General features: G+C 55.6%; 1 protein-coding gene across 10 annotated transcripts; it reads left to right on the top strand.

Moving 5' to 3' along the window:
- Window positions 1–112: 112 nt before the first annotated feature.
- Window positions 113–27277, top strand: Mast3 (microtubule associated serine/threonine kinase 3). Of its 10 annotated transcripts, none has more exons than XM_032918619.1 (28): window positions 113–171; window positions 6435–6466; window positions 15690–15778; window positions 15857–15929; window positions 16070–16090; window positions 16458–16536; window positions 16717–16874; window positions 16951–17026; window positions 17388–17597; window positions 17757–17858; window positions 17926–18058; window positions 18361–18419; window positions 18760–18845; window positions 18923–19131; window positions 19410–19548; window positions 20293–20425; window positions 20522–20687; window positions 20803–20904; window positions 21146–21268; window positions 21575–21684; window positions 21836–21972; window positions 23064–23302; window positions 23475–23687; window positions 23825–24051; window positions 24246–24368; window positions 24561–24697; window positions 24774–24955; window positions 25422–27277. In XM_032918619.1, exons 1-28 carry the CDS (start codon window positions 133–135, stop codon window positions 25943–25945), a joined length of 3921 nt encoding a protein of 1306 aa, XP_032774510.1. In that variant the 5' UTR covers window positions 113–132; the 3' UTR covers window positions 25946–27277. The 10 variants fall into 10 exon arrangements, with proteins under 10 accessions (XP_032774510.1, XP_032774513.1, XP_032774504.1 ...); XM_032918613.1 differs by lacking the exons at window positions 113–171; window positions 6435–6466 and adding exons at window positions 8472–9039; window positions 9137–9229 and having other exon boundaries at window positions 15860–15929; XM_032918612.1 differs by lacking the exons at window positions 113–171; window positions 6435–6466 and adding exons at window positions 8473–9039; window positions 9137–9229.
- Window positions 27278–27671: the final 394 nt, after the last annotated feature.

Below are 27671 nucleotides of genomic sequence, written 5' to 3'. Positions count from 1 at the left end.
CAAAAACGCTCCGCGCCTGCGGGGCGGGGCCGGCCGGGCGTCAGCTGACCGGCAGGACCAATGGTGCCAGGGGGCGGGGCCGAGGAACTGGGGCGGGGTCGGGGGCGGGGCCGGTTGCGGGGACACTCAGCGATGGACGAGCCGAGTCTCCTGCGGCGTCGCGGGCTCCAGGTGAGAAGGGGTGCGGGTGGGGGCGCGGACAGAACCTTCCGGGCCGGGAAACTGAGGCAGGGAGTGAGGAAGGCAGGAAGCGTCAGATTGCGCCCTCTGCCCACATGCTGTCCAGAACGGTTTGCGCACGATGGGAAGGGAGGTGATCTCTATAAGACAGATGGGAAAACTGGAAACTGAGGCTGAGCTCTGGCATGGGGAGAAGGAACTCGAGGGTTCCCGCACCACACCGGCCAGAGGGCGCGGAGCTCCAATGTGTGCAGCCGCTGAGGTGGATACAACCCAGCCACCTGACAGGGTCGCCTTTTAGCAGCTAGTCCCCTGTCTCTGGTCCCTTCCAAAAAAAAAAAAAAAAAAAAAAAAAAAAACCAGCCTAAGGAAACCACCACCGAGACTGTCAGGCTAAGATTCCATCTCTGCAGGAACACAGACCTGTGTGACCGCGAAAGACCTGCAGGATGTGTGATAGTGGTGGCTTCTCCGAGCCTCAGTTTCTGGATTTAGCGTTGAGTCTCAGGGAAGCAAGAAAGTGGGTGTAGGAAGATCAAAATGCAAGTCCAGGGCACTCCTGGGTTGTGGGACTCTGGAGGCTTCGCCTCTGGCTTCTCTGGATCTTAGTTTCCCCATCTGTAACATCTGCAAAACTCATATAGGTTTGCCTGCTTCGTTCCGAGAGTGGGACCGCACACCTAAGCGTCCAACAGCTTTGCCGTGGGGATTCTCATAGCTACCGTCTGCCCTGCATCTACAGTGTGCGAAACCTCAGCGGGCTTAGAGCTGACCGCGCAGGGTGGCACCGACCGCGGGAGGCCGGCACTGGGCAGAGGAAATTGGGGAAGTAAAGATTGAGTAAAGCTGTTTAGACAGGGGCAGTGGGGCGGGTCCCCCCTCCCCGAGGAAGCCGCGGAGCGGAGACCCTGGCGGGAAGGCGGGAGTGGGGGCGGAGCTGGCGCGCGGCGGGTGTCGCCGGGGGCCCCAGTTAGATTCGAGCCCGCCCTCGGCCTCTTAAAATAGAGACACCGCCTCCGGGTGAGTGAATGGGGGCGCGGCTGACGTCAACAAGCGGGACCTGCTCCACATGGGTGGTAAATATTTTCAGATGACAGAGCCCACGTTACACACGGGGAAACTGAGTCCCAGAGAAGTATAGCGACCGTCGGTTGGCTGCAGGGAGTTGGACCGGTGCGCAGGGAGGACCGCAGGAGTGAGCTTAGTAGGCGCAAAGGCCCCAAGGCCATATCTGGGTGTCATTTGAAAAAGGAACTAAAGCCTGTAGCCAGAGGTGGAAGGAAGCACGCCTTTAATCCCAGCTGTCAGCGGCAGAGGCAGGAAGGTCTAGGAGTTCTATGGGAGTTCTAGGTTCGTGAGACTCGTCTTGAAAAACCTAAACAACAAAACCATCCAGAAAAAAAACATTTCTCAGTTACCGCTGAGCGCGAAAGATAATGGTGAGCTTTTGAAGAAGCTAGATGTTGGGAGCTAGTGAGAAGGCTCCAAGGGTAAAGGCGGTCACAGCTAAGTCTCACAACCCCAGTTTAATTTCCCGAGTCACCATGGTGGAGGAAGAGAGTTGATTTCCACAATTTGTCCTTTGAGATCCACACATGCGCTGAGGCACGTGGGCACACACATATAGTAAATAAACACACAAGTAAAGGAAAAAAGAAAAATAAGGCGGGTGGTGGTGGTGGTGGTGGTGGTGGTGGTGGCGGTGGCGGCGGCGGCGGCGGCACACGCTTTCAATCTCGGCACTCAGAGGCAGAGACAAGTGAATCTCTTGAGTTCGAGGTCAGCCTGATCTGTAGAGTGAGTTCCAGGACAGTCTGGCCTATATAGAGAAACCCTGTCTCCTGGGGGGCGGGGGACAAAACAAAACAAACAAACAAACAAACAAAACAAAGAAAAAAAAAAGAAAGCTAAACTTGGATGCCACGGTAATCAGTAATCCGGAGCCATGGTAGGTGCTGGGGCAGGGGAAGTCCTGCTAACAGGAGGCAAGAGGGCTTAGAGGACACTAGAATACAGGCCAGGGTAGAGTTACTTTAAAGTCCTAGTCTAGAGCCCTGGTCCATGTCTGTAACGGCATGTTCCTGCCTGGCCTACATACACAGCTCTGTGCTGGCTTGGACTGCAAGGCGACACCTTCTGTAAATAAATAAATAAACGTAAGAAAACAAGATGACGGTGTCAGAGGTTCGGGGCCCCTTTCTGTTCTTAAAAGTTCACCCAAGTCATGTTATTTGAGCTATCTCTGACTCCCTTAATAGGTTAGAGGCTCAGCCAATCAAAGACCAGGCTACCTATGACAGCCAATTGGAGTGCTCAGAGGCTGATGATGGAGGTCTAGACTCCACTCCTCAGTGCTGGAGGAAGCACCTCTGGTAGCCTAGGTTGGCCTCGAACTCCTAGTCATCTTGTCTCCTCCTCCTGAGCAGCATCAGGCCGGGCTAATGGCTCAAGGGATGGGGCCCCAACCTGTGTGCACCCGCAGCTGCTACCAAGTTGACATGGGGCTCATAGTGTAGTCCAGGCTCTCCCGCTTCAGCCTCTAGGATAGCTGGTAGGCAGACAATGCTCTCCCACGCAGCAGAATGGTCCATTTGGAAATGAGTGCCCCACGCCCCCACACACCTATGTCTATTTAGCCACCTCCTCCACGAAACCCACCAGTTGGATTTTTGTTAATGGCGATGGTGCCTACCTATCATCACGGGAGTTGGGAAGCTGAGGCAGGAGGATTGTTTTAAGTTCTGAGGCCTGTTGGTGCTGCAGAGTGAGATTGTGTTTAAAAAACAAAAGCCAAATCCCTATTAGGCAGATAACTTCCGAGGGTGGACTCTGGGGTTCCTGTGGGCCCCAAGCCCTGGCTCACAGCACAGCTGATGTCAGAACCATCCAGTCTTCTGCTATAAAATGGACAGCCCACCCCTGCCCTGGCATGCCACCCTGTACAGCTCCTGCCTCTGCACCTCAGGAGCCCTGGCTCCTGTGCCTGGGTGCCATGAGTCCCTCCAGAGTGAGGCTCCACCAACTAATTGGGTGATCTATAGGCTGGTGATGAATCCTGGAAGACAGTACCCAAGCCACAAAGAATCCCTAAACACAACATTTAAAGGGCAGCTGCAGTTGGCTCAGTGGGCAGAGCGCATGTGGCTCAATAGAGTACTTGTAGTTTAGTGCTTGCCTCGCATGCATGGAGCCCTTGGGCTTCATCCCAGCACCACATAAGCCTCCATCAATCTGGCATTCAGGAAGTGGAGACAGGAGGAGGATCAGGAGTCAGGAGTTCAAGGCTGGCCTAGGCGGGGGTGGGGGTGGCGTGGGGGTGGGGGGGGTGGCACAGATTCTGTTTCGACGACAACGACAACAAAATAGCAGTCTCAGAGGGTCAAGGCCTATGATCCCAGCACTATGCAAACTGAGACAGGAGGATGCTGAGGCCACCAGCTTGCGCTGCAGAGAGAAGCCCTAAGGAAAATAAATAACAGCCAGTAGCTGGGCGTCTGTGTGGGAGTTGCACAGGAGCAGCTGTAGAGGAGGCCGCGGAAGCAGATGGCGCGGGGATGTCGCGGGCCCACTTCCGGGGAGCTTTCCGGGCCTGGCATCCCACCCCCTACCCCACCCCCTACTCCCGCCGCCTGGAGTCCTTTTGTATCTAGGGAACGTGTTTAAACTTCTCGTCCTCGGCGCCAACGATGCTGGTGCTGGGCCTTATGGAATCTGCTGTTTGTTAAACGAATTAACTCAGGCACAGAGAGGTTGGGCCAGTTGGTGGATGCCACACAGCAGCACTGCCAGATCCCAAGTAATCGGCCAGGATGGTGGGATCTCAGGCTAAACCCTCAAGTTCAAATTCTGTTTCTTTCTGGCATGGTAGTTGGGGAAGCTGGTGTAAAGACACCCCGTCATTCCTGAGTAGACGCGGGTGAAAGGAGACCCTAGGGGATCCGAGCAGAGCAGGGGTCCATCTCTCCCCCTTTGCCAGCCAAGTGGTCTGGTACCTGGCACTTCCGCCCCCCTCCAATTGGCTGCGGGGACGGATGACGCCACTGGTTTCCATGACAAACACCCGCCTAAGGAACGTGGGTAGTCTGAAACCCACCATCGTAAAAATAGTCCGTGTCCCCAAAGTGGCCGCCCCAATGAGTGTGTCTGTTGGGCTGGGAGAGTCGTGAGAGTCCATTTCCTAACTCTCCCTCTCTGTCTCTGTGCCTCAGTTTCCAAGCCTGTACAGTAGACACTGAGTGGTCCCTTTCTGTTTAATTTGCTGCTGGGCTGAACAGTAGCTGGAGCCAAAGCAGCCAAAAGTAATGTGCCCTGGTCATTAACACAGCTTTCCTGATGCTAAATCCACATCGCAGGTGGGGAAACTGAGGCAGGGCATTTCTTTTGTTTTTAAGGTTTATTTATTATGTGTACAGTGTTGTTCTGCCTCTGTGTATGCCTGATCTTATTGTAAGTGGTTGTGAAGCACCACGTGGTGGTTACTGGGAATTGAACTGAGGACCTCTGGGAGAGCAATCAGTGCTCTTAACCACTGAGCCATCTCTCCAGCCCCCGAGGCAGGGGTTTTCCAAAGCAAGTGCAAAGCCTTCCCACGTCCCCTGGGAGTTAGATTCACTCTCTCTCTCTCTCTCTCTCTCTCTCTCTCTCTCTCTCTCTCTCTCTCTCTCTCTCTCTCTCTCTCTTTTTTTCCGGAGCTGGGGACCGAACCCAGGGCCTTGTGCTTGCTAGGCAAGCGCTCTACCACTGAGCTAAATCCCCAACCCAGGAGTTAGATTCTAACACAGCTTTCTTTCCTTCTTTCTTTCTTTCTTTCTTTCTTTCTTTCTTTCTTTCTTTTTTTTAAAGATTTATTTCTTATATATAAGTACAGTGTAGCTGTCTTCAGACACACCAGAAGAGGGCATCAGATCTCATTACAGATGGCTGTGAGCCACCATGTGGTTGCTGGGATTTGAACTCAGAACCTCTGGAAGAGCAGTCAGTGCTCTTAACCACTAAGCCATCTCTCCAGCCCCTCTTTTTTTTTTTTTTAAGATTTATTTATTTATTATATATAAGTCGCTGTCTTCAGACACATCAGAAGAGGACATCAGATCTCATCACAGATGGTTGTGAGCCACCATGTGGTTGCTGGGATTTGAACTCAGGACCTCTGGAAGGGCAGTCGGTACTCTTAACCACTGAGACAACTCTCCAGCCCCTAACACAGCTTTCTTAAAATTAAGAAAAAAAAAATCTCCCTGAAGCAGGTGGTGGTGCAAGCCTGTCATTAACAGCTGAGAAGCTGAGGCAGGAGAATCACCATGAGTTGCAAGCTGCCCAGAGGTATATAGAGAGAGCCTGTCTCTCTCCTTAGGGACATGGCCCAGCCAGTCAAGCTGCCTGCCAGGAAGCTGGTGCTGAGTCTCTTCCTGGGATCCACACCGATGCAGGTTGTCACATGTGCCATGACACAATGTGTGTGTGCACACAGGCAGAAACAACATGAGTTTTCCATAACCGCCGGCTCAGAGGGAGAGTGGCAGTGGAGCCCAAGGAAAGGGCTTCTTTCTCCTTATATATAGGACTGGCAGTCAGAGTTGGTACAGACCAATTTTTTTTTGAGTTTTCAAAGGGTAAATCTAAGAGTGTCCCCCACCCCAGACCAGAACCCACAACTTTATAGGCTCCAGGGATCTGGAAACTAAATTGGAGTGTTAAGGTGACAGGTGCGTCCCACTAGTCCTAGCACAGAATGTATGTGTTTGCCGTATATTATTACTTGCGACAAGTTTCTGTCTATAGCCCAGGCTAGAATGAAGATGTTCCTGCCTCCATCTGCCATCGCTGAGAGGACAGGTCTGAGCCACTTTACCTGCCTTCATTTCTTTTCCTTTCACTGTTTTTATTACATTTAGTCACTAATCTTGTGTGTGAGCACACACCCTCAAACACTTGCAGGAGTGGGTTCCCACCTTCCATCATGTGGGTCCCAGGGTTAGAACTCAGGTGGTCAGGTTTAGCCGCAAGCCCCCTTTTTCACTGAGCCCCAATTATGTATGTATTCATACCCCCCTCCCCATTAGCAGGCAGCTTGGGAGTTGGGTGGGAACACTGCAGTTGTGAGTATGGATTAAGCTACTGATCATCATGGAAGGCCACATGTGGTGTGAGGGTAAGCAGGAAAGAGACACTAACCGGGTCATGGGAGTCTGATGTTGGGGCGCAGTGGTTGGAACATTTTCGGGGTTGACCCCACTCTCTTTGTCTTGTTACAGAAGGAGCTGAGTCTTCCACGACGGGGTCGAGGGTGAGTAATTCATTCAATGATTAATATGACAACATTGCCTTTTCCTGTTTGTGCCATCCTTTGAGGCAGGGTATCTCAATCAAACCCAGAACTCAGCAGCTTGCTCTGGCGATTCCCGGCTCTGCCTTCCGAGGCTTGTGTTACAGGTGGGCCGCTGTCATGGGTTCTATGAACCTGAACTCTGGTCCTCATCGTGAGCAGCAATCGCTTTAACCACTGAGCCTCACCCTAAATCTCCCTTCTTTCCCTCCCCATCAAAGAACACTTCCCAGGGCTGCAGAAATGGCTCAGTGGCTAAGAGCACTGACTGCTCTTCCAGAGGTCCTGAGTTCAACCCAGCAGCCACATGGTGGCTCACAACCATCTGTAATGGATCCAATGATGCCCTCTTCTGGTGTGTCTGAAGACAGCTACAGTGTACTCACATACATAAAATAAATAAACCTTTTTTTTTTTAAGCCACTTCCCATCTTGGGATCCAGGCAAAGCATAGTTTGGTGTCTCATGCCTGTGTTTCCGGGAGCACCCAGGAAGCTGAGGTAGGAAGATTGACAGTTCCAAGCCAGCCTGGGCTACATAAAACCCTGCCTTTTTTTTTTTTTAAAGGCTAATATCTAGGGGTGTGACTCCAGTGTAGAAGCCAGAGGTGGCTCAGTGGGTAAAGGCAATTGCTCCGGATACACAGGCAGCCCCAAAAGTTGTCTTCAGACCTCCGGGTGTGTGCAGACACGGACCTCTTCCACTAAATAAATAAATGTAGAAAAAGATTTGATTCTCAGCACTGGGGCTGGGGGTTATAAAATATCAACTTCTAACCCAAGTACGTTGGAATGGGTTTGCATGACAGAGATTCGCTTCCTTTTGGCGTCCGCCAACAGAATCCGTGAGGCTGCCATCATCCGGGCAGCTCTGGAGCTCAAAGAACATTTTGTTCGGTGCGTCCTGGGTATACAGATGGATAAACAAAGACTGGGGGAGGGGTTCACCTCCTGTTCGCTCCAGAGAGCAAACAACCTTGGACGCCCCATCTTTGAAAGTTGCGCATGCCTCAACAGGAGGCTGACAAGCTCTGTATTTTTTGAGCACCTACGAAGTGCTGGGCCCTGCCGGTTGGAGAAACAGGGGAAAGGGATGGTTCAAACCCTCTGGCGCCCTGGTTCTTAATGGGGACCCAAAACGTGAAGACTGTGTGCTCAGGGGAAATTAAACAGAAAGAGACAGGCGCCGGGGGAGTCATTTGGAGGTGAGGTTTGGTCTTGGAGAAGATTAGATGCGGGCAGGGCAGGAGGCGGCCTGCGAGGCGGTCAATGTAGGGACAATTCCAAACAGAGGGACCAGGAGTGGGACCGGCCTTGACAGTGGAGGGGGGGGGGCTGGGCGAGGTAGGAGAAAAAACGCAGGTGCTGAGAACGGGGTCTCAATCGCCCCAAAGTCATGCACTGCGGCTGGGGCGGGACCGGACATTGTCCTGAGTGCGCTCTGAGGGACCTGGGGCGGGAGGAGCGCAGTGCACCGACCTCGAGGGTAAAGTCAGGATCAGAGTCCCCAGGGAGCTGTCAGCTCTGCCACCCTTGCTGTCCGTAACTCTATCCAGGGCTGTCAGGGACCAGATCTCTGGGGCACGACGTTGAGAGGGGACACAACAATGCGATCTCGGGTTGGAGGTCCCAGTCCACAGAGCCCAGGTCTCCTTCCCTTCCGGCCCGTGATTAGGCGGCTGAATGTCTCAGAAACTAGTCAAGGAAGGCCAGACTGCAGACCCCTAGGATTGCGTGCAGCTCTCTATTCCGAGCGCGCACGCTCTTCAGAGGTGGGTGGTCAGACCCGCCCCATCGCGCGAGGCTCCGCCTCTGTCCCCGCCCTCCTCCGTAGTTCTTAAGTGGTGCAGCCCACAGACAAGTCTAAGAGCCAGTCCAGAAGACACACACACACACACACACACACACACACACACACACACACACACACACACACACACACGCCCCGCCCACCACCCCACCCCCGCGCGACTGGGGGTCCTGCAAATTGCTTCCAAGAGCAAAGCCCGTGGTATACTTTGTGAGGCCCCACTTCCACCAGCCACGTCGGGCTCTGTTGTATTAGGGCCCGCCCTCTTCATAGTCTCTTTCCTCCCTCCCCCCAAGCCTCCTCCCTACCTCCCATAGCTCCGCCCCGCATTCTATAACCTAGTCTACATACCGGAATCCACGCCTACTTTCTTACTCAGGACCTCCCCAGAAGCCCGGCTCCTCACCTATAGCGCCTCTCGGAACTCTGCCCACACCTCATAGCTCCATCCCGCACCTTGTAGCCCCGCCCGGTTATCCTTTGGTCCTGCCCCGCATCATATAGTCCTGCCCCCCTCGGTCCACCTTCTTGTCCCGCTCCTGGTCACGCCCCGTGATCCGTAGTCCCGCCCCGAGGCCCCGCCCCCGCCTGCCGCCAGTGCGCGCGTCCCTCAGTCCATAGTCCCAGCGCGTCTGCTCGTGCCCGGTGCCACCGGGCGTCGGTTCCCGCGGTGCCGCCATGAAGTCCCGCAGGGAGAAATTACTGATCCCCGCGCTGACACTCGAGTGAGTACTGAGGCCCAAGCACCGCGGTTCGACCCCTGGGAACCCGCGGGGGTCACGCCGGGTCGCCGCGGGGTCACCGCCCGCCTCTGTCTTGCAGTCTGTCGCCGAGCAGCCAGAGCCCATGCCTGTTGAGCCCCGGCAGCCCGTGCAGCCCGTGCAGCCCATCGCTGGGCCTGCAGCAGCCCTGGAGGTGAGTGGCGCCGCCCTGCACGCGCACCCTCACCCGGGCCTTTCACACCCCTTAGACGCCCCAGGCCTCAGTGTCACCCGCTCCTTGGCTCCGCAATACGCGGGAACACCCAGCTGCAGGCTGGAGCTGGACAGGTGTCCCAGGCCAGGTCAGAACTTGAGCCCAAGGACTACTTGAGACAGGTGTTGGATTCCCAGGGCCCTGCTGGGTGGTGACCTCCGGGACCTTCCAGAAACTCTCCCTGTGGTCACACACAAACTGAGTGGGCTTTACCAAATCGAAAATAGCTATTTCTGCTCTGATTTTATTTCTTACTGAGCGAACTGAGGCTCAGAGACAGGCCTGTTGCGATTCTCTAAGTCTTGGGCCAGCTTGGCCGCCACACCCTACTGAGAGCCAGCATCACCCTCTGTGACTCTGAGGCAGGTTTCAGAGGCTTACTCATGTGAAAGTCGAGAGTCTTGACTTACCTGGGAGCCGTTTATACCTTAGTATGAATGAGATGCTTGGTATATTCCATGGGCTTTGAATGGGGAAGACAAAATACTGTGGAGTCCACACAGAATTCCAACTGGGTTACCTTCATTCACTCAGCGAACGCTTACTAGGCACCTAACCAGTGTGACAAGTAAAAAGTCCAAAGTTGTGAACAAGAATGACAGACATCTCCCTCCGAGGGTTCTCGGTTGACTGGAGGTGGCCAGTGAGCAAATGAGTGACTATGTTCAATGCTGACCCCTTGGGGAAGTTGATTGGAGCCATGGACAGAGCTTGGAACAGGTTAGCACCAAGCAGCTGGGACCTAGTGTGCAAAGGTCCTGAGGCAACCTTCTGAGGGGAATAAGGTCTTGTGGGACTAGGCCATCTGGAGGAAAGCTGGTCTATCTGGAACTGGTTGCCCAGTGGGAGGTAGGCACTGCTGTTGCCACATTTCCTCAGGAGTGGGTGGAGGAGACCCAGGGGCACCCTAGGAGATAGTGTGAGATCGGCTAGATTTCTGAGTCCTTGGTTACAACCCAGGGGAGGGCAGGCGAGGGGAAAGGGAGGGACCCAAAATCGGGGTTGCATGTGACTGAACGGGTTACACCTGGAGGAAATGGAGGCACTGTTGGAGACTGGAGCCCAGCCCACCAGGCAGCCACAGTCACCACCAGAGGGCGGCAGAGCCACCTCGCCTGCAGCCACAGAGCCTCACATTTACTCCCCAGCGCTGGAACAGTGACTGTGATTTGTCCAGCAACCATTTACACCTCAGTATGAAAAAGCCCCTCTGGGGTTGGGGATTTAGCTCAGTGGTAGAGCACTTGCCTAGGAAGCGCAAGGCCCTGGGTTCGGTCCCCAGCTCCGAAAAAAAAAACCAAAAAAAAAAAAAAAAAAGAAAAAGCCCCTCTGATCCGCATACTATAGAAAAAGGTCCTTGTGTGTCCCATAATCCTTATGGCCCCAGGATCTTGTGCAATCCATCTTTGCCCGCACACATCCCTCCAAGGTGCATCCCAGAGAGGGCAAGAAAGAGTATGCCCCGTGGAGTAAGAACATCCTTCTGCGCCATTGTGGAGTTCTCGTTTCCTTCACAACTTTGAGAGGCCCTAAAAAGCTTCGCCTGAAACTCTCTGTTCACAGTGTATGCTCAGGGCAGGGTCCAGTATGCAGCAGGTGCTTACTTGATGCTCTGGTGTGGATGGATAGAAAGCAGGTGAAGGGGCCCTGTTGTCCTTTAGGGTCAAAGGCCATCTTGACTTGGCCTTACAGGCCACAGACTGCCCAGGGCCGTGGAGGCCAGGCACAGAGGGAATGTCGATTTACCTGGGACGTGCAGGGTATGCGGCCTGGGGACAGTGGTCCAGCAGCCATTTGGAATGTGGAAAAAGGTGACGGGATGAGTTGGCCAGATTAAGACACACTTAGGGCTTTGCCATTTAAGCAGCAGCAGAGAGGCAAAGCCAAGTCCCCAGAGCCAGTCGCAGGTGACTTTATGACCCCTGTCCCAGGACGGTTTTGCCCAGAACCCCTCAGCAAAGAGCCTGTGAGCAGGGAGCCCCATGTACTCAGCCTTGCTGGCCGGGCAGTCTGGATACTTAGCATAGCCCAGTTCTTTAGAGTGGGAAACAGGTCAGCTGGGCTTCCAGGACATTGTTGGGGATAAGGGAACAGCTGTGTTGTGGAGGTGTGTTCCCGGGCACAATGGCAGCAGGTAGCTCTTCTGTAGGTGTATGAAGCCCAGTGCTCCATCACCATTTGGGTCACCAGAGTCAGGAGGCTTTGAGCCTTTAGGTCAGCACTCAGACCTGAACAAGTAGCCATCATGGTCCTCTTTGTCACAGGTGGGCACTGCAGGGCCTGTCCTTGGGACTCAGAACATGGGCTCTAGCCCACGTACTTTCTCCAGGTCTTACCATGATGTGGCCTTCACCTTTTGTTCCCGCATGCCACCAGCTCCTCGCTGGAGATTTAAACATCTACCCCAACTTCTCAAAGGTCTTTCTTTGCTTTCCAGGACAGTCATGGGGCTCGCTCTAACACCACTCATGGTTCCCCGTTTCACCGTCCCAATCCTTACCGCAGCCTGTGTGGTTAGCTCCGTAAGCACCCTCCTCTCCATCTGTGACACTCTTTCCCCATGCCCTGACTGGTTATCTTTTCTCAGGGTCAAAGTCATGTTGCCTGCCTTCCTGCACTTTCCCATTTCTTGAGGGAGAAATAGTGTCCAGGCTGGCCTTAAGTTCCTAGCTGCCCCCCTCAAGTCCTGTGACAACAGGTGTGTCCAAGTGTGGTGGGGGCTGGAGTGGAGCCCTCCATGGTAGGCAAACATTCTGCCAGCTGAGCTACGTCCCTTTCTTTGAGATTACTCTTTGAAATCCTTCATCTGTCTCCTTAACTGAGATCAAGGACTACTACCCTTGAAGTCACCCCTAGATGTCCCAGAGGCAGGCAAACTGTAAGTGTTCAATAAATGTTTATCAAGTGAACAAATGACTGGATATGGGTTTGTGCTCTAGCCAGAAGCGTGGGAGACGCCTGATGTGGCAAAGAGCATGGAGGAAACGTGTTAGAGTCTTGGGGTGACTTGAGAAGGATGGGTTGGGGAAACCCTGGGTGCCTATGCCTCAGTTTCCTCGGCTGCCTTTTCGTACCAAATATGGGATCTGAGCTTCACATCCGAGCAAGGCTCATATCAAAGTGTCTAAAGGTCGAGGGAGCCAGGTACTGTCAGAATGACTCCCACTGGCTACCTAGGACCTGGGGGAGAAGGACGTATTCCTTTGGTTTGTAGTGTATGTGACTTATATCGCCTTTGGTAATGGCTTTCGTGGCCATGCACGCCGCGTTCATCGCAGGCATTATACAGATGGGAAGGAAAGGGGCAACGCCAGGCAAGGCTGACACCGTAAGAGTCGAGTCCGTCACAGCCTGCACTAGCACCGCCGAAGCCCCACCTAGCTGCCCGGGCCCTAGCAACGCCCCGCCTCCGCTGATAAGGCCAAAGCAACTCCCTACCCACTTGACGTAGTCCTAGCGACGCCCCGCCCTCACCGCGCAGAGCCCTAGCAACGGCCAGGTAACCCGGCACCCCAAGGCTCAGAACCCTAGCGAAGCCCTGTCTGGTCGGCTGAGGTCCATAGCAACGCCCCGCCTTCGTCCCAGGGTGCCTCTCCCTGTGCTTAGAGCTCTAGCAACGTCCTGCCTGTGTTGCTGAGGTCTATAGCAACGTCCCTCCCTCGCTACCCAGAGCCTTAGCAACGGCCAGGTAACTCCGCCCCCTATGAGCAGAACCTTCGCAAAGCCCTGTCTGTACTGCTAAGGGGCATAGCAACGCTCACGTTCGTCCCAGAGCCCTAGCAACGTTCACTATGCCACGTCCCGCTGCTCCGGGCCCTAGCAACGCCCCGCGCTGTCCCTCAAGGTCCTGGCAACACTGGTCACGGACAGGCAGGTTCTAACTGCGCTGCATCCCAGCGCTTCCGGCAGAGCTGTAGCAACAAAAGCTCCTTAGTTGGGGGCCCTAGCAACGCCCCGCCTAGCGCTGTAGCAACGCCTCGCCCCCCCCCTCGCGACGCCACGCCCCCCTCGGACTCCGCCCAATGATTGGGAGGGGCTCCCAGCCGGGCTTCCTCCTTGCTACCCGCGCGCTCTTGTAGCCCGCGGCCCCTGGGCCGCTCCACCGGGCTCAGGCCGAATCCGGCCGATCTGGCCGTGGCCCGGCCAGGCGGAGGGCCACAGCATGTCGGACCCCAGCTACTGGACCGCGGTGGCGGCCCCCGGACACCGCAGCCGCCTGGCCAAGGGTGCGCTGCTACAACGTTCCAAAAGGTAGGGGCGGCTCCGGGCACAGGGTCTAGCTATAGACGCCCGGTATTCGAACTCGGGACTCAGGCCGCGCAAAGCGAGAAATTTGGGAAGAATAAAGCAGTTTGTCCTGAACACTCAGCGGAAACGTTGGCGCAGATGCAAATACTCATGGCCCAGGCTGATGAGTGGGTGGCAGGTCTACAGCCAAGGCATTGCCTGGCTTCTCCTCAGCCCAGGTCCTCCTCTTCAATGCACAGAGGCCAAGAGAGGTGGTTCCTCAACTGTTGACCCAGGTTCTAATTGGAATGTAGCTTTTACCGTGCTGTGTGACCCCGGGCAGTTCCTCAACCACTCTGTGCTTGGGTTATCTCTGTATTTAGGTTTGCATAGTTAGGCAAAGTCTGGGTTGCAAGGACCCTGAGTGCTCAGTCCAAAGCTTCGATTGGGCCTGAGATAGTGCGGTGCGGGTCATGGCTTACCAGCCTTTTAGAGTAAGGAACTGTGTAAGCAGTAGGCATTTAATGTGTGCTCAAGTAGGATGATTCAGGTTCTCCGAGGTGGTTGTTTTCAAGGTTTTGCCTGTAAGCATAAAGGAGAGGAACCAACCAATTCATTGGCTACCGTTGCAGGATGATGGGGCAGCCCAGGCAGGGAGAGGATGTGGCTGCCAGTGTGTGTCATGTGCAGAGGGGGGCGACAGGAAGTCCTGCAAGGCCCTTTGGGTTCCGCTTCTGCACCCACACCTCAGCCTAAGGGGCAATTCTTCCCACTCTTGGTAGCTGCGCCCCCGATTTCCCTGCGTGGAGAGCCAGCACAATTGGTGGGTCCCCCAGGTCAAGGTTGGTTTGTACTGTGTCCACACCTGTCACTTACCTGACTCTGGGGGCGTGGCCTCCTGTAGGCAGGCTCTGAGAGCATAGGTTCCCCCCATGGATGGCTTCACAGAGGCACCTTCTGGGTGTCCTGATAGGGGAAAGGAGGCTCCTGCACCAGAAAACAGGCTGGACCCAACTCCCTACCACCCTCTTGCCTATGCTTTTTGCTACCTGCGACGCCTCCTGTCTTGGCCTACAAACTGTGCCCCTCTGTGGCCCCAAACCCTCCCTGCCTCCTTAGGGCCCCGCCTGTCGCTCCCTCCCTGACACTTCTGCAGAGCTGCGTTGGTGGAGGGCTGTGTGGGCTGTTCTCCTTGTCTTCAGTCAGAGCTGCCGTTGCTGGGTGACTGTAGGGGGCTGGGGAGGAGGGCAGGATCCCAGTGACTTCAACTCTGCCAAGGTGGGGACGAAGCTCAGGGTCTGGTGGGCAGAAGGGGCCAGAGACCTTGCCTGGGGGCATCAGGGCAAGTGGCCAAAAGAGACATGGGTTTGTATGTAGCCTACGTTGGCCCCAATTCAGAGACTTTGGACTAAAGGGGTGTTACAGCACAGGCTGAAGCATTAGTTCTTTGGCAGGATCTTGGGAAACTGGGGACTGCAGTTTCAGGGACAGGGAGGGAGAGTGGCTGGCTTCCCCCATGGCCTCTGGGCATCTCCTGTCTTCTTCTCCACTGGACATCCAGGTGTGCCTGGCTGCATCATGGTGTAAAAGCCAGGGGCTGGGAAGGAAGAAGTCAGTATGTCCTAGTCATCTGCCAGTGTCCCCACGAGGCTGGATGGTTTTTCTCCCACCATGTCATATGGCGGCAATGAGGATGGAAAGGGAACTTTGAAACAGGCTGTGTCCCATGTGTCATCCTAGTAGATCAGGCATTGAGAGTCACCTCTGAGCCTGTCCCAAGACCAGCCTGTGCAATATGAGACTCTGCCTCAAGAATAAGAAGATATATTTGAGCTGAGTGTGGTGGCACCAACCTTCAATTCCAGCACTTGCAAGTTAGAGGCAGAGTCTGTGAATTCAAGGCTGGCCTGGTCTACAGAATGATTCCCAGGACAGCCAGAACTCCACAGAGAAACCCTGTCTCAAAAAAAGAAAAAACAAAACAAAACAAAAAAGAAGGGATGTTTGCCCAGGGGTGACTCCCAGTGGGTCTCAGAAACTCCTAACAGGTCCCACCGCAAGGACATCGTGGTTGGTCTGGGCCAACTTACAACCATCCATAGCATGCTCCCAACTGGGCGCATGCGTCCCTGTTCCTCATGTTTACCTTCTAACCCTGCTGTCTCCTCCACAGCTGCCGCAGTGGCAACCGTAAGAGCCTAGTCGTGGGGACGCCTTCACCCACTCTCTCCAGACCTTTGTCACCACTCTCTGTCCCAACTGGTGAGCAGGGGCAGATCCCGGTGGGGGGTCTGGGTCCTGCTGCCACCCTGATGTGACAGTTTTCTCATCTCCCCTCAGCAGGTAACAGCCCCTTGGACAGTCCTCGGAACTTCTCTGCTGCAGCGGCTATCAATTTCCCCTTTGCCCGGAGGTGAGTGTCCTGGCCATGGCACAGGGCTAGTGAGCCTCACAGAGCTGGGCCTACCCCTCATTGATTTTTGTCCCCCTCCCTGGCCCCTTCCTTCCTGGGTGTCTGGTGGTGGTCTCTCCTGCGGCTTCTGTTCTCCACAGACAGCTCTCTCACAGTGACAGGTAATTCAGAGTTCTGGGAAGGAGGAGGGGGCCGCAGCCTGACTAAATCATTAACTGCTAACAGCTGCACTAGATCACTAACCAAGAACTGACACAGTGTGTCCAGGGCCTTCAGTTCCACCAAGCTAAGGCTGTGCAGTGGGGATGTGGCTGAACCGGCCCCTTTGGAGTATGCCTGGGTTGTTTGTGAGCTGGGATCTGGCCAAAGCTTGGGCTGCACCTTATCAGGGAGGGCTTCCAGGAAGAAATGTCTCCGGCTGCCTGGAGGGTCCTTGTTCCAGAGTAGGTATCGGCCAACACAGCTTGCTGCCAGTCCCCATCAGCACAGTGCCAAGCTGTCTTTTCATCTGTTCCTGTCCTTCTCCAGGGCTGACGGCAGAAGATGGTCACTTGCTTCCCTCCCGTCCTCAGGCTATGGGACCAACACTCCCAGCTCCACTGTGTCGGTACTGACAGCTGCCTGGGCAGGTGGAGTGGGGTGGGGTGGACTGGAGCGGACACACGCCCGGCTGTGGTTTCTGGGGCTCCCACTCTAGGCTGGGAGGGCTTGCAGTGGGCCTCAGCAGGCCTGTGGGATGCTGGGGTGCTGGGTCCGAGACGTGACCCGGACCTTCTCCTTGCCCCAGTCAAGCTCATCCTCCCGGGAGCGTCTACACCAGCTCCCTTTCCAACCCACTGCGGACGAACTGCGCTTCCTGTCCAAGCACTTCCGCAGCTCAGAGAGTGTGGTGGATGAGGATGGAGGCCGTTCTCCGCGCCTGCGCCCACGCTCACGAAGCCTCAGGTAGACTTGGGCTGGGACCTCTCCACCCAACCAGGGCCTCCTCTGTGACCCTCACCCTCCTCTGTCACCCTTTCAGCCCTGGACGAACATCAGGAACCTTCGACAACGAGATAGTGATGATGAACCATGTATACCGGGAGCGCTTCCCCAAGGTGTGCTCCAGATCCTCCGCCCTGCAGTGGCCACCCTCTTCTAGCGTGGTCGACTACCCAGGCCCTGCCTCCCTGTCACTCACGGAACCCCGCCCACCAATAACGCTCTGTTCCCTGCCAGTCACCAGAATCAGACCCTCGCTGAGGTCTCCCAGCCCTTATCACTACTGTCAGTCATTTTGAACCGGTCCCTGATCAGCTCCACCTCTGTGTCAGTTACCCCTGTCCCTTTCTCACCCCCTCTGCCTGTCTGACCATAACCCCGACTCCAACTGAACAGCTTTCTCTCAGACTCCTGGCCTGTCCTCTGATCCACTTCTGTCATTACTCTCTCCCCCCCCCCCCCCCCGCCTTCCCGCAGGCCACAGCGCAGATGGAGGGCCGGCTGCAGGACTTCCTGGCAGCATTTGCTCCTGGCGACCGCCTGGCACTGGCAGACGGTGTCCTGGGCTTCATCCACCACCAGATCGTGGAGTTGGCGAGGGACTGCCTGGCCAAGTCGGGCGAGGCTCTGGTCACCTCCCGCTATTTCCTGGAGATGCAAGACAAGCTGGAGCGACTGCTGCAGGATGTATGTGGGGGGAGCCTGCCAAGTGGTCACGCCCAGTGGGGTGGAGTGTGTTAGGGAACACCTTTTTGGGGTGGGATCTGCAGAGCCCTGGAGGTCGCTATCAGGGTGTGGGCGGGGCCTCTTCTGTGGGCGGTCCTCGTCAGAGTCACCTGCCTATAGGCTCATGAGAGGTCAGATAGCGCCGAAGTGGGTTTCATCGTGCAGTTGGTCCGCAAGCTGCTCATCATCATCTCCAGGCCAGCGCGGCTGCTCGAGTGCCTGGTAAGCTGCAGACAGGGGCTTCTGGGGACCAGGCGAGGGCTCTGGGCTTACAGCCTCTCCTGTGCAGGAGTTCGACCCCGAAGAATTCTACCATCTGCTGGAGGCTGCAGAGGGCCAGGCCCGCGAGGACCAGGGCGTGAAGACTGATCTGCCCCGCTACATCATCCGCCAGCTGGGCCTTGCCAAGGACCCTCTAGAAGGTGAGAGGCACCCAGAACAGGGAAGATCTGGATTGGAACCCAGGGCTCCCTCTACCTCTTAGTCCCAACCTCATTCTGCCGCTTTAAGACAGTGACCCTTACCACCATGAGTAATGCTCAGAGACTCACTGCAATCTGTGGTCTGCCAATCCCTGGGGCAGAACACTTGGAGAGCTAGGGCTCTGAGGCATGGCTTTCCTAGAAGATTCTGTAGTCCTTGCTGCTGGGCTACATAGTGAATCCTGTCCAAAAGAAAAGAACCAAAAACAACTACAAAAATCTCAACTTACTTTCTTTGACAGAGATTCAGCCCCTGAATGACCTTGATGAAGGCCAGCCACCAGCTCCTGGATCCCCTGAGGTAAGTTGCAAGCTGAGGTAGTCCTATGTTGCCCTTTCCTGGGTGGCTGGATTAGGGAGTGAGTTTGCTGAAGTATATGCTTAATATACACACGTGGTTTTGAATTGTGGCTGCATTGGGATTGCCGCATTATAGAAATAGCTCAGGTCTGGACTGGGCTGTAATGGGCACTGAAAAGGTGGGCCTTGAAGGATGTGTTGAAGTTTTCTGGGAAGCAGACTCTGCATACTGGTTTAACAAGTTCGGGCCCAGAGGAAGTAAGTAGCAGCACCAGTGAGACAGAAGCTTAGACATAGGGACAGTTTTGCAGTGGACGAGAACCTGACCTGTCCCCTTGCAGAGCCGAGGCCTGGGCGGTCCGTCTCGGAGGCAGCCATGTGAGAGCGACTTTGAGACCATCAAGCTCATTAGCAATGGAGCCTATGGGTGAGTCCTGGGTCCCTGCTGGGTCCCACTTTGGGCTTGGACCAATGACTGCTCAGCGGCCCCCTTCTTGTGTGCAGGGCCGTCTACCTGGTGCGCCACAGGGACACACGACAGCGCTTCGCCATCAAGAAGATCAACAAGCAGAATTTGATTCTGCGCAACCAGATCCAACAGGTGTTTGTGGAGCGTGACATCCTCACCTTCGCCGAGAACCCCTTTGTGGTCGGCATGTTCTGCTCTTTTGAAACCCGTCGCCACCTCTGCATGGTGATGGAGTATGTGGAAGGTGCGGCCCCTAGGCTGCCATGCCCTCCCCTCTCACCCCTGGGCACAGCTGGGGAGGTCCAGAGAGGGATAGGTGTGGGCCCCGAGGGCTTGGGATAGCGGTCAGGCTTCAGCAGGTAAGATGGCACCCGTCGCCGTGCAAGGGAAAGACCGTGCACTGAGGCAGTAGCTGTGTGCAGAGCTCCGACTTAGAACTGGACCCTGCTGGGCAGAACCTGAGACCCTTGCTGACCTCAGCAACACGAGCAGGACCCAGACCTGACCCATGTCCCGGTGTAGGGGGTGACTGCGCCACGCTGCTGAAAAACATGGGCCCACTGCCTGTGGACATGGCCCGCATGTACTTCGCGGAGACGGTACTGGCTCTGGAGTATCTGCACAACTATGGCATCGTGCACCGAGACCTCAAACCTGACAAGTGAGCAGCCAGGGTGTGGCTGGGACGCGGGGACGGGGGTGGGCGGGGTCACGGCTGTGGGCGGGGTCACAGGCAGAGCTCTGGTGTTAGGGGTCGGGTAGGATCTTATCTGATTGGCAGGACAGCATCCGCAGAGCTCGCACACCACAAGTGCACCTACTCTGTGCATAAATAGGTGGAACTCATCTAGTCCTACCTGTCTCCGAAGCAGGGCTCGCTGGTTTCCTAGCCATGTGCCTTTGGAGATGTGAGCCCAAGTGTTCAGAGCTGGTGCTGTTTGCACTCGGCATTTCACTTCCGTGTAGATGAAATGGCTACACACAGTAGTCACAAACATGTGCTTCTTTGTGTAGTCCAGGCATAAAATAGGAGGGGCCGATGGGTGAATAACAGTGGATACAGAAAGTGAGCTTGGGGGATGTATTTGCAAGGTGCATGAAAAAGGTCACAGCGGGACACGATGGAGCACACCTGTCATCCTAGGATTCAAGAGACTGAGGCAGGGATCCAGGAGTTCAAGGCCAGCCTGGGGGGTTACTTAGAGAGTGTGAGGCCACCCTGGGCCACATGAGCAAAAAGGTTTTGTTTTTTTTTTTTAAAAGCATGCACATACTGACATGGGTTACCTAGGGAGACTGGGTCTCAAAACAAAACCAGTATATACAGGGGGCCTTGAGCCAATCCTGGCAACTCTGCTGGCCCTGGCCTTCCCACCCAGCCTGAGGGTCCTGGCCTCACCCACAGCCTGCTCATCACCTCCCTCGGCCACATCAAGCTGACGGACTTCGGCCTGTCCAAGATCGGCCTCATGAGCATGGCCACCAACCTGTATGAAGGTCACATCGAGAAGGATGCTCGAGAGTTTGTGGACAAGCAGGTGTGACCCAACCCAAGGGCAAGACTGGGCCACCCACTCTCACTCCATGCAGACCCGGCCAGCCTCACCTCCCCACTTGCTATAACCTTTGTGTAGGTGTGCGGGACGCCTGAATACATCGCGCCAGAGGTGATCTTCCGCCAGGGCTATGGGAAGCCGGTAGACTGGTGGGCCATGGGCGTCATCCTGTATGAGTTCTTGGTGGGCTGCGTGCCTTTCTTCGGGGACACACCTGAGGAGCTGTTCGGACAGGTTGTCAGTGGTGCGTCTAACAGGGTCTGAGAGTGGGAGGTGGGCTGACCACAATGCTACCAGGTGGTGGGTGTGAGGGAAGGTGCTAGAAAGGCCATCCTGTCTCCTCCCACCTTGAACTTCAGATGAAATCATGTGGCCAGAGGGAGATGAGGCCCTTCCCCCCGACGCCCAGGATCTCATTACTAGGCTTCTGCGTCAGAGCCCAATGGACAGGCTGGGGACTGGTAAGTCTATGGGGCAGCTTCTCGAAGGATCCCGTTTACCAGGGTGTGTGAAGGAGGGGGCTGGGAGCTGGGGTCCTGGAGGGCCTGTAGGAGCTAACGTGCGTAACCTTGAAGGAAGTAGTTGAGTCTGGTGCTCCCCAGTTTTTGACCACATTTCTGGGTCTCTCCTGGCACCATTCAGTGGGAAGGGAGGCTTGCGGGGTGTGGTGTGTCGTGCAGAGCTGAGCCAGACTGTCTGTAGGAGGCACCCACGAGGTGAAACAGCACCCCTTCTTCCTGGCCCTGGACTGGGCAGGGCTCCTGAGACACAAGGCAGAGTTTGTCCCACAGCTTGAAGCTGAGGACGACACCAGCTACTTTGACAGTAAGTGGCACTCCTGCATGTTCGGGGTCCTCCCTGTCTGTTCCGTGCGGATGTAAACCGAGAGAGTAGCTCAGCCTTGAGATACCTCCTTGTAGGTGCATGAATTCCTGCTATGACTGACCACACAGTTTTTGGGCACACTGGGGACCAGAGTTTGGGTCTACGGTGCAAGAGTCTGTTCCCAGATGCCCAGCAGATTCCAGCTCAGGTTCCTGTGCTGGCTGGGCCACTCTCCTGTACCTGAGCAGCACAGCCCTGGGCCTCTTGGTGTCCCTGGCTGCCCCAGCCTCCCCTTCCCTCCCACAGCTCGCTCTGAGCGGTACCGCCACTTGGGCTCCGAGGGTGATGAGACGAATGACGAGGAATCCTCCACAGAGATCCCCCAGTTCTCTTCCTGTTCCCACCGCTTCAGCAAGGTGGGCTGGCCAGCGGCTCCCGAGTCTGCCTGCCTGTGCTTTGTTTACCCTTGTGTTCTGAGACAGGGTCTCCTGTCGCAGCCTCCTAGGTGCTGGGGTGACCTTCGTCACCATTCCCCCATTACTGACATTAAACCAAAAAATCTCACAGGTCTACAGCAGTTCCGAGTTCCTGGCTGTCCAGCCCAACCCCACCTTTGCTGAAAGAAGCTTCAGCGAGGACCGAGAGGAAGGTTGGGAGCAAAGCGGTGAAGGGGACGGTGGCCGCCGGCTGAGCACTGACCTCCGGTAGGTGGGCTGAGGAGTTAAGGAAAACCAGATAACAAGATCTGATGTAGAAGGAGCTTCCTAGTGGCCCAGTAGAGAAGAATGAAAGGTAGGAGGTCTCTGAGAGTCTTGCTCCTGTGTATGGCTTTGTACTCCTAAGACAATGGCTGCTGTGATCCATAACAGTGCTTGACTTTGGCTCCTTGGTCCTTTTCTACACAAAATGCACTTGGCTGGTAAACTCCAGTCCTGCTCCGAGTTCCAGACTCCGTAGAAACAATGTTGACTAGAGAGTGAGAGCTGGAAACTGGGCTTTTAGGGTTGAATAGTAAATGTAACTTTTATTCACTAGATGTAGTTGTTGTGTCTGAGGCTTTTGCCTCCCTCTACTAAGCTGGGCCTAGTCCTGGAAGCTTCTAGCCTCGGTACAATCTAATCTAGGCCTGGAATGTTTTCAGCCTCTGAGACTTACTGCTGAATAAGCTCACCCTTTCTAGTTCTTTCTGAACTCTGGCTGGCTGGTTCAACTCAGCTGTTCCTGCTCTAATTCCTCTCCAAGCTGACTGATTCAAACTGCCCCGCCACCCCCCACACACCCCCCCTTTCTCCTGATTTGCTCTGCTTGGCCTCATACGAATTCTGGCAATGTATTCTAATCTTCTAGCTCCTTAGCTCCTTCTGATTCTTTGGCTCGTTCTGTCTTCACCTGTGTCTAGTGGCTCTCTCTCTACAACCTGCCTCTGTACAACTGTCCCAGTAAAACGGCCTCCTTCCCTCTGCTCTGCCCCTCAAGTAGCTTCCCTTTCCTCTTTGCCTGAGAGTTGGGCATGTGCTAGTCTGTCAAATCTTTCTCTGATTCGTCACTTTGTCTGCCACTCAATTTGGTATCACTTTCAAACAATGGGTACTTCCTTCTACAAACCAACTTTACCTTCGTTGTTTGGGATTAAAGCTATGTACTAAGGGTGCGGTGTCTGTATCCCAGCCAGAGGGAATATAGGGGCTTCTAAGGCATGTTGGTATTCCAGTGAAAGTAGCTAGATTAAAATCTCTCTCCACTGAATAGTTCTGCAAACCCATGTGGCTGAGTAACAGTCTTCTCCCTCAAACAGGCTGAGGTCCTGGACACCTGCTTCCTCCTGTCAGCCGTCTTCTTGTCAGACCGACCGGGGTCCCAGCCCGTCTCTCCTAAGCACCATCAGCTTGGACATGCCTAAATTTGCCTTCTCCTCTGAAGATGAGGGAGCAGGCTCAGGGCCTGCTGACACCAAAAAGCCTGTCTTCATCTTGGGGGAGCCTGACCCCCCACCCCCGACCACCCCAGTGACACCTAAGCCCTGCAACCTTTCTGGTAAGTGGGCCTCAAGGTGAGTGTGGGGTGCTGAGACAGGAATAGAAGTTTCTCACAAATTGAGAGCAGACCAGCCTTACCTGCCCTGAACACAGCTTCATACAGCTGGGGGGCAGGGGCGTGGCTGGCATGAAATAGACAGGTGTCAAGCTCACCCTGGTTGTCCCCTCAGCTGACACAGCTGTTCTCAGCCATGCCCGCCTTCGAAGTAACAGTACAGGCGCCCGGCACTCAACTCCTCGGCCCCTGGATGCCGGCAGAGGCCGCCGCCTAGGAAGCTCAAGAGACCCCGGCCCAGAGAAGCCCAGGGCCTCCCCTGGTGGCAGCGGGGGTCGAGTGCCCAAGTCAGCCTCTGTGTCTGCCCTGTCCCTCATCATCACGGCAGGTGATGTGTTGCTTCTCCCTGTGGTGGGTGGTGGGGTGTTCTAGACTGGTTATGAGAGGGAACTCCAGGGTGGGCGCCATGTGGCCACGTGGGAGAAGGATATGGACCCACATTCAGTGTCCCACCACCCTCCACAGACGACGGCAGTGGGGGCCCCCTCATGAGCCCCTTGTCGCCCCGCTCGCTGTCCTCCAACCCCTCCTCCCGAGACTCCTCACCTAGCCGGGACCCATCACCAGTGTGTGGTAGCCTGCGGCCCCCCATCGTCATCCACAGCTCAGGCAAGAAGTACGGCTTCAGCCTGCGCGCCATTCGTGTCTACATGGGAGACAGCGACGTGTACACGGTGCACCATGTGGTCTGGGTGAGTCCCTGACAAACCCCTTGGGAACCTCACTGTGGGACCTGGCTGTGGGAGTCAGCGTGCTCTCCATCCTTGAGTGGGCCCTGCCTTGCTCCATAGCTGAGGAAACTGATGCAGTGGCTTGCTTGGATTACACACGGGCCTGTGGGGGTGTGGCCCGCCCCACCTGACAGCTGTATTGCGTCTGCCCACAGAGCGTGGAGGAGGGGAGCCCTGCGCAGGAGGCGGGACTGCGTGCTGGGGACCTCATCACACACATCAACGGGGAATCTGTCCTGGGCCTGGTGCACATGGATGTGGTGGAGCTGCTGCTGAAGGTGCGACCTGCGGACCCCTGGCCTGAACATGTGCCCACTGCCTATCCTAGGCAGCTGTCCCTGACACCATGAGGCTTTTACAGCTGCACCCCCCCATCCTAGGATTCAGGGCTGAGGGGAGCCGAGTGTCAGGTGCTGGACAGGTGTCTTGTCCCCCAGAAAGCTCTCAGGTGACTGGTTTCCCTTCTGCAGAGTGGCAACAAGATCTCCCTGCGCACCACGGCCCTGGAGAACACCTCCATCAAGGTGGGGCCTGCCCGGAAGAACGTGGCCAAGGGCCGCATGGCCCGAAGAAGCAAGCGCAGCCGCCGGCGCGAGACCCAGGACCGGTGAGCAGGGAGGCAGTGAGGCCTCAGCACCCCTAGCCTTCCCAGCATTCCTCACTGTTACCATGCCTATCCCTAGGCGGAAGTCCTTGTTTAAGAGGATCTCGAAGCCATCTTCTGTGCTCCACACCAGCCGTAGTTTCTCCTCGGGCCTCCAGCACTCTCTGTCCTCCAGCGAGAGCCTCCCTGGATCACCGACTCACAGCCTGTCCCCTAGCCCCACCACGCCCTGCCGCAGCCCTGCCCCCGACGTCCCCACAGGTGGGTGGTTCTCAGCCTAGGCCACAGGTTACAGGACAGAGGAAACTGCTGCCGGGTAGTCAGTGCCCTTCATCCCGGCACTTAAGAGATGAGGCAGAAAAACAAGGGTTCATGGAACTCCACCTTGAATATGAATATATATGCATATCTGTGACAACAATCAGTAAGGAGCCTTAGCGTGTGCTTGAGCTGAGTGGATGACTTGGTGGCCTTGTGTTCATTTAGTATGTAAGGGTCAGACACAGCTGTGGGGAAGGGTCAGTCTAGGCAAGGAGGCAGAGGTTTCTGGGAGGAGCGGTAAATGAGGCCTGGCTTTGATGGATAAGTAAGAATTCACTAAAGCAAGGCCAAGGGGACTCCCTATGTGGGTGGGTGGCAACACTGGACGGCATGGATTCTGCCAGTTTGGTCAGTCCAGGCCCTACCTCTAGGAGGGGGGTCACTGACCAGTTTCTGTTGCCCACAGACACAGCATCCCCACCCAGTGTATCCCCAAGTTCCAGCAGTCCCGCTTCTCCAGCAACTGGCCACACCCGTCCCAGCTCACTTCATGGCCTGGCAGCCAAGCTCGGGCCACCTCGACACAAGAGTGGCCGCCGCAAGTCCACAAGCAGTATCCCTCCGTCACCGCTGGCCTGCCCGCCAGTGCCCACGCCCCCGCCACGCTCGCCGTCTCCCCTTCCGGGGCACATTCCCATACCAGCACGGTCCCCTAGGCTGCGTAGGGGCCAGTCTGCCGATAAACTGGGCCTAGGTACCAGTGAGAGGCTGGATGGGGACGGAGGCCGGCGTGGCCGGGGGGCTGAGGCTGAGCTGGTTGTCATGAGGAGGCTGCATCTGTCAGAGCGCCGGGACTCCTTCAAGAAGCAGGAGGCTGTGCAGGAAGTGAGCTTCGATGAGGAGCCTGGGCCGACTGGTGCGGTGCCGAAGATCGCTGTGCAGGGTGCAGAGGCCACGCCTGGAAGCCCAGGACCAGCCAGGGAAGACTGAGCCCCGTCTCTGGCCGCTTCCTCACGGAGCTCTCATCTTCACCAAGTCACACCTAGATGGGGTGCAGCCATCAGCTTGGGACTTGGCTGGAGGGTGCCCCCTCCCAGGAAGGGCTGGGGTGGGGTGCCAGTGACTTGTAAATAGCAAGCCCTCGCGACTAATTTATTACTTTTTATAAGCAATAGCCAGGCTGATCCCCCTGGTGGACTTAGCTGTCTGTCTTGTCCTCGGCCCCGGAATGCAGCCTACAGACCCTATTCTCTGGGCCAAGGCGAAGCACTTTGGGCAACTTCTGTGTTTCCTAGTTTGTCCCATGTCCTTTCCAAGTGTATGTGTGCTGTGTGTGTGTTTGTCCATCCCATTCCCAACCCAAGACCCACCTCAAGGCACACAAAAGCTGGTCCCTGCTAAGTTTGGACAGGATTTGGAAGCTGTGCCCTGAAGCAGGAGGATCACCAGTTCAGTGGTGGGCTGCACCCTGAAGACTACCTTCTGTGTCTGAATAGCTCTCTTCAGACTGTCTTTACTCCACTCTGCCTGTGATCCTGCATGCTTCAGTTTAGGGGAAGTGTGGGAACACGGGGCTTGGGGGATGAGGAATGCTCTGGTTTAAGGCAGAATAGCCCATACACCTTGCAGGAAGTAACTGACAAACCTAAGGGCCATCAAGGTAGGAAAGGTATCCACTGCAGGGATAGGACAAAGCACTTGTCTAGCCAAGTGAGGACCATGCCTGACCACCAACCCCCACACTACAAAATCAATGCCCACGTGCAGAGTCCCATGTGTGTGAGGCCCAGCATGGTGAGCCTGGGACCATAATGTGATCTCCCTTGAGTGCCAGAGGACCGAGTGGACCCCAGCTATGCTGTGTAATTCTGGAGGCGTGTCTTTCCCATTCTGTGCCTGTGTTGCTGTGTTTACATGACTAACCCCAGTGACTTGCACACTTCATGTGCACTGAGCACGCCTGAACTCCCCCAGCTTTGTGTGATCCAAGCAGCTGAGGTCCCCAAGGCCAGAGGCTTGTCCCACAATGCCCCAGTAAGATTCCTGGCTCAGGACAGGATCTCCCGGCCCTACTGTGAGCATGGCCATGGGGTAGCCCAGGCTGTCCCCATAATGCTGTGTGATCCAGCAGCCATCTAGAAGGTTGTCAGTGATGGCGGCTCTCCACACTTCATGAGGGGAATTTGCAGGCACTCAAACCCTCTCTGCACCCTCCCTGACGCCCAGCCAGTATCGTCTGCTGGAAGAGACCAAGGCTGTGCATGAGTAGCCCTCCACTCATCTTGGAGCTGGCATCAAATAAAGTCCCATGACGACATCTGATCCTGGTTGTGCATTTATGAGTGGCTAGGGGTAGGGAACAACTGTTGGCTCAGTATCATCTGAGGTGAGTTTTGTAGGCTGTATAGGGGTTTGCTTAAACCTTCATCTAGGCCAGGCTGCAGCCCAGCTACCTAGCAGGCTGGGATCCTGACTAGATAGCAATGAGGCAAAAAGTGTTTCCAGGCATGGCAATATATATACCTGTATTGTGTATACCTGTAATACTAACACTGGGGTGGGGGGTGGGGAACTGACGCAGAAGGATCATGAGTTCAAATCCAGCCTGGGCTCATAACAAGACCCTGTCTCAAAAAATAAAGCCAAGGGATGAATCGATTAAAAGCACTGGCTGCTCTTCGTGCCAGTACCCACATGGCAGCTCACAGTCATCTGT

This window comes from Rattus rattus, chromosome 13 (genome assembly GCF_011064425.1).
Source record: "Rattus rattus isolate New Zealand chromosome 13, Rrattus_CSIRO_v1, whole genome shotgun sequence".
In the NCBI taxonomy this organism is placed as follows: domain Eukaryota; kingdom Metazoa; phylum Chordata; class Mammalia; order Rodentia; family Muridae; genus Rattus; species Rattus rattus.
This window is presented reverse-complemented; position numbering and strand designations above follow the sequence as displayed.